We start from the raw sequence: 12,966 nt of genomic DNA, 5'->3' as shown, positions 1-12,966 counted from the left end.
GTGCTTATCTCCATTTATAAACCGAAGAGCCGGCGTTGTCCATAGACACCTCCAAGGTCATGTGGCCACTGACATAACTGCATGGAGCGCCGTTACCTTCCCGCCGGAGCGGTACCTATGGATCTACTCACATTGGCATGTTTTCGAACTGCTAGGTTGGCAGGAGGTGGGGCTAACAAGAGGGCGCTCATTCCGCTCCCGGGATTTGAACCTGGGACATTTTGGTCCGCAAGTTCAGCAGCTCAGTGCTTTAACACACTGTGCCACCAGTTTGCAACACCATAAAACCTTCCAGCAGCGTGCGGAAGAATGAGGAAGTACTCCATCAAGGACTCGGGTGACACAGTGGATGATGAAGCAGCAGCTCCCCCTGTGGCCGGAATCGAGCATACCCTCATGAAGCCGGAAGCTGGAAAAATGGTGAATAGCCTCTGTGTCTGTCTATATATGTCGTATGTCTAATGGCATTGAATGTTTGCCATGTATATGTGTGCATTGTGATCCGCCCTGAGTGAGAAAAAAGGGCGGAATATCAATACTGTAAGTAAATAAATAATAGGCAAAGAGAGACCCAGATGCTAGTGCTAAGTGAGGAAGGCATGTTTTGTTGTGCAATAGCACAATGATAAACAAGGCTATTCTATTCTAAATGCTGCCACTATTTGTTTGCCTGCACTCTGCACCAAGAAATAAATTCTTAGGGCCTATTCTATGGTACCTACAATCGAACACGGTTGCAGAAAAGATCTTCTACCTTTTATCTGATACCAACTCCACAAACACATATAAGGTCTCTCTCTTTACCTTGGCAGCAAATAAAATCAGGGCAAGACTTGTTGCGGAAATTGCAGTCGACTGCGCTGGGGATGCTTTTATCTAGTTTTTAACATGACGGATATTTTATACTGGCTTTTTACCAGTTATATTTTACAAGCTCTGTTTTATACTCCATGCATCCTGCTTTTAACTATGGAATTTTACAGTGTTTCTATAGATGCTTGGTTGATATTGTTACTTATGTTTTTTAAATGACTGATCTTATATACAGTAGAGTCCCACTTATCCAAGTTTCTGGATTATCCAAGGCATTTCTGTAGTCAATGTTTTCAATATATTGTGATATTTTGGTGCTAAATTCGTAAATACAGTAATTACAACATAACATAACATTACTGCGTAATATACTGGTTGATATTGTTACTTATGTTTTTTAAATGACTGATCTTATATACAGTAGAGTCTCACTTATCCAAGCCTCACTTATCCAAGCTTCTGGATTATCCAAGCCGTTTTTGTAGTCAATGTTTTCAATATATCGTGATATTTTGGTGCTAAATTCGTAAATACAGTAATTACAACATAACATTACTGTGTATTGAACTACTTTTTTCTGTCAAATTTGTTGTATAACATGATGTTTTGGTGCTTAATTTGTAAAATCATAACTTAATCATATAAGTGTTATTTATTGCTATAATTGTATTATTTTACTTTGCTTAATAATGTGTTATTATGTTGCTATGTAATGTTTGTGTTGCTTTTATGATTGGAAACTGCCCTGAGTCCCATCCGGGAGATAGGGTGGTATATAAATAAAGTTTATTATTATTATTATTATTATTATTATTATTATTATTATTATTATTATTATTTGATGTTTAATAGGCTTTTCCTTAATCCCTCCTTATTATCCAAGATATTCGCTTATCCAAGGTTCTGCCGACCCGTTTAGCTTGGATAAGTGAGACTCTACTGTATTGGCATTTTACCAGTAATTTGCAGTTTTTGGCACATGTTGCACTTGTGCTCTTCACCTCAGAATGTATATTCTGCATGCTCTGTTTTATCCTGCTTGCATCCTACTTTTAACTGTTGGATTTTACATTTTGTATAGATGTTTGTTTGATGTTGTTTCTGTAAATGCATATGACAATTGGTCGGAGCATTAATAAATTGACTGATTGTGTTATGGTTGAGCCTCATGGCTCTGCTACTGGGAGACGTGGGCGTAAGACTCCTCGAGAGTCAGATACTCTCGAGGAGCGAGAAAGAAAGCGGCTGCGAGATATCTTTGCAGAACCATCTGACGAGGATTCTTTTGAAGGGTTTACTGAGAGGATGGAGGAAGAGATGGTTAGCTCGCAAGAGGATGAGATGGATTGGACTCGGGTAAGGGAGGATTTGGGTGCCACTGGCAATGATAGTATGGAAGGCGATTGGGGACCTTCAGGATTAGACCCATGGGCAAGCTGGAGGGATGGGACGGGATCCACAGCTGGGGATGCTGTGGGGCGTAGTCAAAGGTGTTCCAGTTCTGATGAGGAAAGTGATGAGGAAACGCCCGGGCTAAGGAGGACAGCTGATAGTGATGAGGATTTGTAACTGGCATAAAATGGGGTTTGGGAGCAATAGCAAATTGCGTTGGGCAAGGTAATCTGGACGAACGCTTGGGATCTGTGTGGGAAGTTTTTCTGAAGATGGGTGTGATTCGTTTGCTGACTACGTAAGTTATCCTGGACATTGGGCTCAGACGGCGGGAGGAATTGTGTGGGGTTTTGTTGTGCAACCTCTGCTTAATCTTAATAGCTTTGACCTTCCGTCGTCTTCTTGACGGACGCCATCTGCTTGTACTGGACATACGGATTGACTGACTACGGCCTCGGATTCTCCTACCTGTGTTGGAACTGGTGAACTACAAACGTCTGCATCTACCTTACGACCTTCGGAACGGATTGGGACTTCGCTGACTGCTTCTGCCCTCGTCTGCTGTGTTTGTATCGGGAATCTGCCTGCTGTGTGGAGGAGTAACCTTTAAAGTTACTCAAACATAGCTTTTGGCAGCAGAGAAGCATCTGCTGCCAATTAGTTGCATTCCTTTGAACTCTTTGTTCACCAGCTTCTGTTTTGTTTATTCCCAGGCTGAAGCAAGCTGTTTTGATTTTACCCGGATTAAACTCCGGTTTAATCCGGTTTATCTTTTGAATGTTTTTCTTGTCTCTTTTTACTTTTAAGGCCAGTGTTTGCCTAGCCCTTGTCTTTTACGGGCATTTTGAATTCTGTAACTCCAATAAACTCTGTTATCTTTTATCTTGTGGCGTTCTGTCTTTGACAGATTGATTCTAAATGCTGGGGATTGAACCTCGGGTCTTTCACATGCAAAGCATGAGATCTGCAACTGAGCTAGATAATCTCCTCTTCTTTTACTATTAAATAATTTGGTTACTAAAATGACCCGCCGTGTTCGTAGACTCACTTGTGGAGTGCTTTTCGGACAAAACAGATGCAGGACAGATGAGGAAGAGAACAGTGTGGGAGGCAAGCTGTGAACTTTTCCCAGTCCATTCTGTGTGTCAGACACCCATGTGAAAAGGCCACATGCATCGTGAGATGCCAAAAGTGCAAACTTGTGCAACTGGCAGGGAAAGACTCGCCTGCTGGTTAAGGTCCCACTCTGACAAAGCCAACCCAGTCTTCAGAGCAATCTTGAGACGGGAGAGAAAAACGCAGAGAGATGGACAGAAAGGCCAAAAAAAAAAACGTTCGTGACACCGAAGCAACTGGGAAACAATACGAAACCCTTTCCCCTTTATATAGTCTTGGTTAAACATTTCCTGCTGAAGTGGAAAGGCCAAGGCATTGCCTTGTTTTCAAACCAAGAACAACTCAGAAGAGGCACACAACCAGCACTCATCTGCAGCTTTGGCAAAATAAATAAATAAAATAAAATAAATTGTAGCAGCGTGAACCAGCTTGGATGGGGATGAAATGCTGTTATATGGTTTTATTGTTTATATTGGTTTTATTGTATGACTGTTTATTATATGTGACATTGGGCTTGTTCCCCATGTGAGCGGCCATGAGTCCCCCGGGGGAGATGGGAGAGGGATATAAAAATAAAGTATTATTATTATTATTATTATTATTATTATTATTATTATTATTGTATGGCATATCAAACAAGATAGATACGCTGGATTTTGTTGTGTCAGCTGCCAGCTCTAGTTTGTAGTGCAGTTTTCTTGTACTGATTTTTGTCTGCTGTTCTTTGAGGAGTATTATTATTATTATATAAGTATGACACAGCAAACAAGATAGACATGCTGGATTTCGTATCCCAAAGTCACAAGTCGGACACTTCCCAAGTGTCTAGGACTGTGTGATGTATTTTCGGATGATGCACACAGATCCCAGTAGGGTGGCCTTTTGCGGTTGGCAGATCGTAATTTTGTCAATGTCTATTGTTTCCAAATGCCGGCTGAGATCTTTTGGCACGGCACCCAGTGTGCCCATCACCACCGGGACCACGTGCACTGGTTTCTGCCAGAGTCTTTGAAGTTCCATCTTGAGGTCCTGACAGCGGCTGAGTTTTTCCTGTTGTTTTTCATCAATGCGACTGTCACCTGGGATGGCGACATCAATGATCCAAACCTTTTTCTTTTCCACAACTGTGATGTCTGGTGTGTTGTGTTCCAGAACTTTGTCAGTCTGGATTCGGAAGTCCCAAAGTATCTTTGTGTGCTCATTTCCCAAAACCTTTGCAGGTTTGTGATCCCACCAGTTCTTTACTGCTGGGAGGTTGTTGTTGTTATTATTATTATTATTATTATTATTATTATTATTATTATTTTATTATGACACAGCAAACAAGATAGACATGCTGACTGAATCGCATTGGTGGTTGTTTGATATTATTACTATTGATATTATTATTGTTGTTTAAATCTTTGTTTTAACTTGTTTTGTCATCTTCTTGTGTTTTAAATTGTGTATATTGTTAATGTATTTGTGCTGTTACTTTTGTAACATTGTGAGCCGCCCCGAGTCCCCACGGGGAGATGGTGGCGGGGTATAAATAAAGTTGTTTTTTTATTATTATTATTATTATTATTATTATTATTATTATTATTATTATTATGCTGGATTTCGTATCACAAAATCACAAGTCGAACACTTCCTAAGTGTCTAGGACTGTGTGATGTATTTTCAGATGATGCAATATTATTATTATTATTATTATTATTATTATTATTATTATTATTAGTTCTTAGGTCTGGAAATGGGGAAGGTTTGTTCCACAAAGACCAGATAAACTAGTTTTCTAAACAGGGCTGAGCCTCTGGTATTAGTGGGACTCACAACATCCACGCAGAGATCTTGGCCTCAATCTACCTTGACCGGAAAAAAAACCCCCAGGTAACAAGGTGCCTTTCAGGCTCAAGAGAGACTTTTATAACACAGGGCATTTCTACCTGCACTGCACATCATGAGATCCCTATTCTGTTTTAATGCCTACTATAATATTAGGCTGAAATTCCCAACAAGGTCAAAAGCAAATAGTACACAATCACAAAAAAGCAAAGAGTATACAATCACAAAAAAGCAAAAAGAATACAATCACAGTATCAGTTCTCAAATGCTGCCTCATCAACTAACTTGCACCCTGATCCAAAGTGGAGCACTTTCAGACTAAAGAAGCAATTTACCCATTCCTCCTACACCAGTTTGCATCCTTTACACAGAGACTTACGGTCATGGAAGACTCCGTAGACCTTCTGTCCAGTGATTTTGCTCTGCGATGTGGGGACAAAGGAGAAGCCGTCATATCCAGAATGGAGCTGGTTGCTGTTTCGGCCACAAAGTCCTGCAACAAGCACAGAGGTCACTCAAAAGCCCAAAACTGCTCTGGATTTAGATTTGAGTCTGCGGTGAAGAGATGTCGGAATGTTTATTTAATTTATATTATTATATTATAACTGCTGCCACCACTTGTAAAGATGTTTATCCACGCTTGCCACCACTATGGGAAGATATAGCCACTAGCTACTTAGAGAGGAGACCCTTTTAATTTTTGTTTTTCTTCTTTCTTCTTGTTTGTTTTTGATGGTAATATATATGTGACAGAAGCTGAGGTGTTTAAAAGAACAATAACATGCTTATTCTGGCACAAAGCTTAATGGTTACAGTAACTTTCTCTTTAGAGGCACTTTCGTTAACAATTGCAAAGCTAGAATGAGGTGTTTCAAACTTCTTAAAATGTCACTTCTTTCTTTACTACTCTAAACTGCAGTCACCCTATGAATTACAATCACAGATTATCTGTTCCTCATCAGGAGACAGACTACTTTAAAATAAGTCACCAAACTTATTTTAAATTGACTCAAAAATAAGCATTTGAGTCTCCCTGATCCCTTCAACTGAGAATCAGTCTTCACCGTACCTCATCAGGGCACAGACTATCTTAAAATAAGTTACCAAACTTATTTTAAATTGACTCAAAAATAAGCATTTGAGTCTCCCTGATCCCTTCAACTGAGAATCAGTCTTCACTGTACCTCATCAGGGCACAGACAACCTTAAAATAAGTCACCAAACTTATTTTAAATTGACTCAAAAATAAGCATTTGAGTCTCCCTGATCCTTTCAACTGAGGGTCAGTCTTCACTGTACCTCATCAGGGCACAGACTATCTTAAAATAAGTTACCAAACTTATTTTAAATTGACTCAAAAATAAGCATTTGAGTCTCCCTGATCCCTTCAACTGAGGGTCAATCTTCACTGTACCTCATCAGGAGACAGACTACCTTAAAATAAGTCACCAAACTTATTTTAAATTGACTCAAAATTAAGCATTTGAGTCTCCCTGATCCCTTCAACTGAGGGCCAGTCTTCACTGTACCTCATCAGGGCACAGACTACTTTAAAATAAGTCACCAAACTTGTTTTAAATTGACTCAAAAATAAGCATTTGAGTCTCGCTGATCCCTTCAACTGAGGGTCAGTCTTCACTGTACCTCATCAGGGCACAGACTAACTGCTTCTTTTTCAAACCTGCACTTCTCCACTGAATCGGCACTTGGCTCCGCCCACTTCTCCATGGCAACCAACTCATGAGTGCAGAGTAACCGAAATATTGACCCTTTTAAAACGCAATTAAACATGACATTTGTAAACTAAAAAAATTCACACTTCGTTACAGAGTCTAAAGACACCACTTCAATTATTTTGCAGGAAAAAGCTTCCTAAGCATCAGATGCATTCTGGAAGCTCCATACATTTGCAAGTAGAAGAGTGTTGGTAGACGCAATTATTTTGCTTGCTTTGGTACATTTTGCAAATAATAGATGTGGCAGTGTTGGAGACTAGCCCGGAGGGGAAGTAAAAGGAGAGAATTCCAGGAGAGCAATAAAACAAGCCTTTTATTGTTATCACAGCTGATGATAAGCCAAATAGTGGATCCGTACCATGCAAATGGCTGTCGCAACATGTGCGTAGAAAACAAAGAATATATACCTTTGGCTTATCTAAAACTGACCAATGGCTGAGGGTCTTCCTCACCTTCCACATCTACTTGGCATAAATGATTACTCTGAGCTTTCTTCTCTCTTTGGAACAGCCCCTTAGAAAGGCACCAGCTCACAGGAAGGGAGGGGCATATGGCAATTGTATTCAGTGATGGTGTTTGGACATATCACCAGATAAAAAGACCTCATTAAAACGGAGGAAATAAGTTTGCAGCCTCACCCGTTTCCTGGGGAAAACTCTCTTCTCGCTCCGGCCCTGTCGAGTCTCGCTGGTGGAAGTGTTGGTCTCCATATGTTCGGCATTCTCAATATCCAACGCCTCAAATTTTTCAATTACCTGGGACCTCCTGGAAAATAGACAAGAGGGGAAAATAGACTTCTCAACCAACAGAAACTACCATCTTTAAAAAAAACTGTCAACAATTCCACCTCTCCTCTATGGTGAGAACACATTTAAAATACAGTAGAGTCTCACTTATCCAAGCCTCGCTTATCCAAGCCATTTTTGTAGTCAATGTTTTCAATATATCATGATATTTTGGTGCTAAATTTGTAAATACAGTAATTACAACATAACATTACTGCATATTCAACTACAGTAGAGTCTCACTTATCCAACATAAATGGGCCAGCAGAATGTTGGATAAGCAAATATGTTGGATAATAAGGAGGGATTAAGGAAAAGCCTATTACACATCAAATTAGGTTATGATTTTATAAATTAAGCGCCAAAACATCACGTTTAACAACAAATTTGACAGAAAAAGTAGTTCAATATATGCAGTAATGCTATGTAGTAATTACTGTATTTACGAATTTAGCACCAAAATATCACGATATATTGAAAACATTGACTACAAAAATGTGTTGGATAATCCAGAACGTTGGATAAGCGAGTGTTGGATAAGTGAGACTCTACTGTATATGTGTTAAGAAACACAAATCTGAAAGTAGAACCCCTTGTCAACATCATTGTATCCCCCAGACATCCACAGTTTCCTTCTATTTATCTTTTCTCTTGAATTCCTCGTGATGACTTTTTCTGTTTTCTGCTAGATTAGGACTAATTCCCCTTTATAATTCCCCTTTTCTGTGGTCACTTTAGTACTTGGTAACATAATTCACCTTTATTGTTATCCAGTTTTAATACGTCAACTTTCACACTTTGAAACTTACAACCCTGGATATCTCCGCATTTGAGGTTTGCTCCTGCCCTCTCATTTGAAGCACACTGCAGTTTGGAAGGTATTGGTTAATTTGGAGTGCAAAGAAGGAAAAAAATCTGCAAATTGCACGGAAAATCCTGCCTTGTGGAATAGGGAAGATAGAACGCATGCTGGTCCTATTGAGTCCATTTCAGACAACACAATTTATTTGGAAAACTGATCCAGCAGAATTCAATGCTGACATTTCTGGGGGGAAATTCAGACGACATTCTTCTCTCTGTGCTTTTCTATTTCAGCAAATAAATTTCAGCACAGACTCAAGTTGATTTTGAGCCTCCGCTATTGTTATTTCAACACGCACAAAAGGTAAGAAGGGCTATTAGATAGCCCACAGATTTCCACAGATATATATTAACCTTCCTTGCTTTGTTGCTCCATGCCTCACAACCTCTGAGAATGCTTGCCACAGATGTGGGCGAAACGTCAGGAGGGAATACTTCTGGAACATGTTCATACAGCCCCGGAATACATACAATGATTAATGAAAATAAGTGTTCTGTCTCCCAGGGTTTTGATTTTACAAGTTGCCCATAGTTGCAGGAATAGCACCTGTTTGCATTTCTTCCAGGGCTGTTGCAGATTCTGCAGCAACCTGATAGTTTAGCCATTATTAGAGTTTGTAGCCTGTTTGCCAAGCGTTGCTGCTTGGAGCCTGCAAATGTATCTATTTGTTCTGGAGACCGCCCCTTTTCCTGGGGAAAGAAGGCTCCATTTTGAGAACCCTCTTGCCTTCTAGACTGAAGAAGAAATAACTTAGATGTGCTTGAGTGGCCAAGGCAGGCCAACTCTGACAAAGCCATCGTAAGTACTGACCTGCCTTTAAAACCAGTGCCGAGCATAGATAGGGAAAGACCTGTTCTTTCTAAAAATAGTAGCTTAGCACTGGGGCAGAGAACATCTACGGATTTCTTTGCCACTGGAAGAAGCCCTACCAACTTCGCCTCAAAAACTAGCTTTGAGTTTAGATAGCTATAGACCCTTTTGATAGCAGCTCAGGGCTAGGGTAAAGAGGATCTCAGGATCTCTTCGCCTTTGGTGGAAGTTAACCCAGCAACTAAAGGGGAAAAGCAAGAAAGGAACATCTGCAAGGTTTTATAAGTTGACTGTTTATATTTGCAGCCTTAATTACGTGTGCCAAAATAAAAATTTTGTTTGATTGTTCAACTTGAAGTGCCTTTGGTTACTGGGATTTCCAGAGCTTCTAAGTAAGGTCCCTGCAGTTCACCTGGGCAAAGGAAGAAGCACATCTTAAAGCTTTAAAAGGTGCCTGGGTGTGACGGCATAATAAGCCTTGTTTATTTTTTAAGATTGCAAAAGAAGGGATTTTTTTTTCTCTTGAAGATCAGAATTTGATGTCAACACTGTGTCGGTACAATTTGCATCATATTGGATGAATGGTCACCTTCAATACTAATTTCTAAGCAATGAATGGATGGGATTGCAGGCTCACAAAATCCCAGTGACAAGGCAGGTATTTTCCCACACAACATTGCATCCAGATTGGGTTTCGGATCAGGACCACAGCATGGCACATGCAGAGAGAAAGAGCAAACCAAGCGCACCCACACCGAGGCACCTGCGATTTGAACCTTGGCAACACATATTAAACTGGCAGCAGCTCTGTACTTGGTTTTTTAATAATATCAATTCCTACACCTCATCTCAATTCTGACAAAAAAAAGGAGATCAATCCACAAAGTTAACATTTTCCAATGCCGAAGAAAAACCCATCTACTTGGGTTCAGAATAAAAACGGAGAGCGCAACCAGATTCTCGTGAAAGGGAATTGCACCATTGAGTTCGATTTTTTTTTTGGTGGGGGCTTTTTATTTTGAGATGAGATGGTAGCGAAGCAGGCGGAGTATAAAGGCGGACACGTCACGCAGCAGGAGAAGGCGGAGAGCAACAAGACCTGAAAGAAAAGAAAGCTGGGATATGAATGAACAGGAAAATCGTAATTTCCCCTCGTCCCGACCCGTAAATAAACGAAAATTAAAAAAACAAAAACAAATCGTTCCAAGATTTTATAAAAGGAAACAAAACAAAAAGACAAAATCATCACAGCAAAATAAAATGTAATCATTGCAAAAACTCCAGAATCACATCCCCGCATTGCATGGTTACTTCTAATCATCATTGCGCATTCGGATAGATTTCACCCAAAACTTTGCTGGGATGGCATGCAAGGAACCTCTGAAATGTTGGCCAGGAGGGAAGCAGAATTAAATCTTCATTAGAGACCCAAATGCAGCTAAAGAGCTTCAAAATGGTAAGGAGAAAGAGTGTGGCTTGCAATGGAAAAGTGGCAGCACCGTTGTTTTATTTTTTCCAGTGGTTGTAGTTGTGTGCTTTCACATCAACTCAGATTTGTGGCAATAATAGTAATCCTATCATAGAGTTAGCCGCTCCGAGACCCTTCAGGGAGATGAAGGTTGGTACAAAAATAAAGTAACTCGAGTATAAGCCTAGTTTTTCAGCCCTTTTTTTAGGACCAAAAAAGCTCCCCTCGGCTTATAGTCGGGTGGCTTATATTTGGATCAGTGTATACTCGAGAATATATGGTACATTTATTATTTTACTCTATTATTATTGGTATTATTACATTTATTATTTTACTCTATTATTGTTGCTACTATTACATTTATTTCACTCTGATCTTATTATTATTATTACATTTATTACTCTACCCTTTTTATTATTATTAGTACAGTAGAGTCTCACTTATCCAACATAAATGGGCCGGCAGAAGCTTGGATAAGCGAATATCTTGGACAATAAGGAGGAATTAAGGAAAAGCCTATTGAACATCAAATTAGGTTATGATTTTACAAATTAAGCACCAAAACATGTTATATGACATATTTGACAGAAAAAGTAGTTCAATACACAGTAATGTTATGTTGTAATTACTGTATTTACGAATTTAGCACCAAAATATCACGATATATTGAAAACATTGACTACAAAAATGGCTTGGATAACCCAGAACGTTGGATAAGCGAATGTTGGATAAGTCTCTCTCTGTCTCTGTTTGATGTGTTTATGGGCATTGAATGTTTGCCCTATGTGTGTTATAATGTGATCCGCCCTGAGTCCCCTTCGGGGTGAGAAGGGCGGAATATAAATACTGTAAATAAATAAATAATAAATAAGTGAGACTCTACTGTATTAATTATTTTACTCTATTATTATTATTACATTTATTATTTCACTCTGATCTTATTATTATTATTACACTTATTCTACTCTATTTATTATTACATGTATTATTTTCCTGTATTTATTATTATTATTATTAAGGAACCCCGGTGGCGAAGTGTGTTAAAGCGCTGAGCTGCTGAACTTGCGGACTGAAAGGTCGTAGGTTGTAATCCAGAGAGCAGAGTGAGCACCCGCTGTTAGCTCCAGCTTCTACCAACCTAGCAGTTCGAAAACATGCAAATGTGAGTAGATCAATAGGTAACGCTCAGGCAGGAAGGTAACAGTGCTCCATGCAGTCATGCCATTGGCCACATGATCTTGGAGGTGTCTATGGACAACTCCGGCTCTTTGGTTTAGAAATGGAGATGACCACCAATGCTCAGAGTCGGTCACAACTGGACATAATGTCGGGAAAACCTTTATCTATTATTACAATGCCGGCTGGATCTTTTGGAACATGCCAGTGGCCACATGACTTTGGAGGTGTCTAAGGACAACACTGGCTCTTTGGCTTAGAAATGGAAATGAGCACCCCCTGGAGTCGGACACGACTGGACTTAATGTCAGGGGGAAACCTTTACCTATTATTATATTATTTTATTATGAGACAGCATACAAGATAGATATACTGGATTTCATATCACAAAATCACAAGTCGAACACTTTCCAAGTGTCTAGGACTGTGTGATTTATTTTTATTATTATTATTATTATTATTATTATTATTATTACTATTATTATTATTATTATTATATTATGACACAGCAAACAAGATAGACATGCTGGATTTCGTATCAGAAAATCACAAGTTGAACACTTCCCAAGTGTCTAGGACTGTGATTTATTAATTAATTATTATTATTATTATTATTATTATTATTATTATTTTATGACACAGCAAACAAGATAGACATGCTGGATTTCGTATCACAGAATCACAAGTCGAACACGTTCCAAGTGTCTAGGACTGTGTGATGTATTTTTGGATGATGTGCGCAGATCCCAGTCGGGTGGCCTTTTTCAGTTGGCAGATCGTAATTTTGTCAATGTCTATTGTTTCCAAATGCCGGATGAGATCTTTTGCCACGGCACCCAGTGTGCCCATCACCACCGGGACCACCTGCACTGGTTTCTGCCAGACTCTTTGAAGTTATTATTATTATTATTATTATTATTATTATTATTATTATTATTATTATTTCTTTGGCAGCATTTAGTCAGAGGAGATTTGCCTTCA

The 12,966-nt window shown here is 39.3% G+C and overlaps 1 protein-coding gene across 7 annotated transcripts in view; it reads right to left on the bottom strand.

The window, feature by feature from the left end:
* The window catches only part of mprip (myosin phosphatase Rho interacting protein), a 150,351-nt gene that overhangs the window by 46,759 nt on the left and 90,626 nt on the right, over nucleotides 1-12,966 (bottom strand). For all 7 annotated transcript variants that reach the window (XM_062964152.1, XM_062964154.1, XM_062964153.1 and 4 more), the window contains 2 exons: nucleotides 7,523-7,649; nucleotides 5,528-5,641 (listed from right to left, as the gene is read on the bottom strand). In XM_062964152.1, the coding sequence (XP_062820222.1) occupies nucleotides 5,528-5,641; nucleotides 7,523-7,649 (241 nt within the window). The remainder of the gene's footprint in view (nucleotides 1-5,527; nucleotides 5,642-7,522; nucleotides 7,650-12,966) is intronic.

Source organism: Anolis carolinensis, unplaced genomic scaffold (genome assembly GCF_035594765.1).
Source record: "Anolis carolinensis isolate JA03-04 unplaced genomic scaffold, rAnoCar3.1.pri scaffold_13, whole genome shotgun sequence".
Taxonomy (NCBI): domain Eukaryota; kingdom Metazoa; phylum Chordata; class Lepidosauria; order Squamata; family Dactyloidae; genus Anolis; species Anolis carolinensis.
This window is presented reverse-complemented; position numbering and strand designations above follow the sequence as displayed.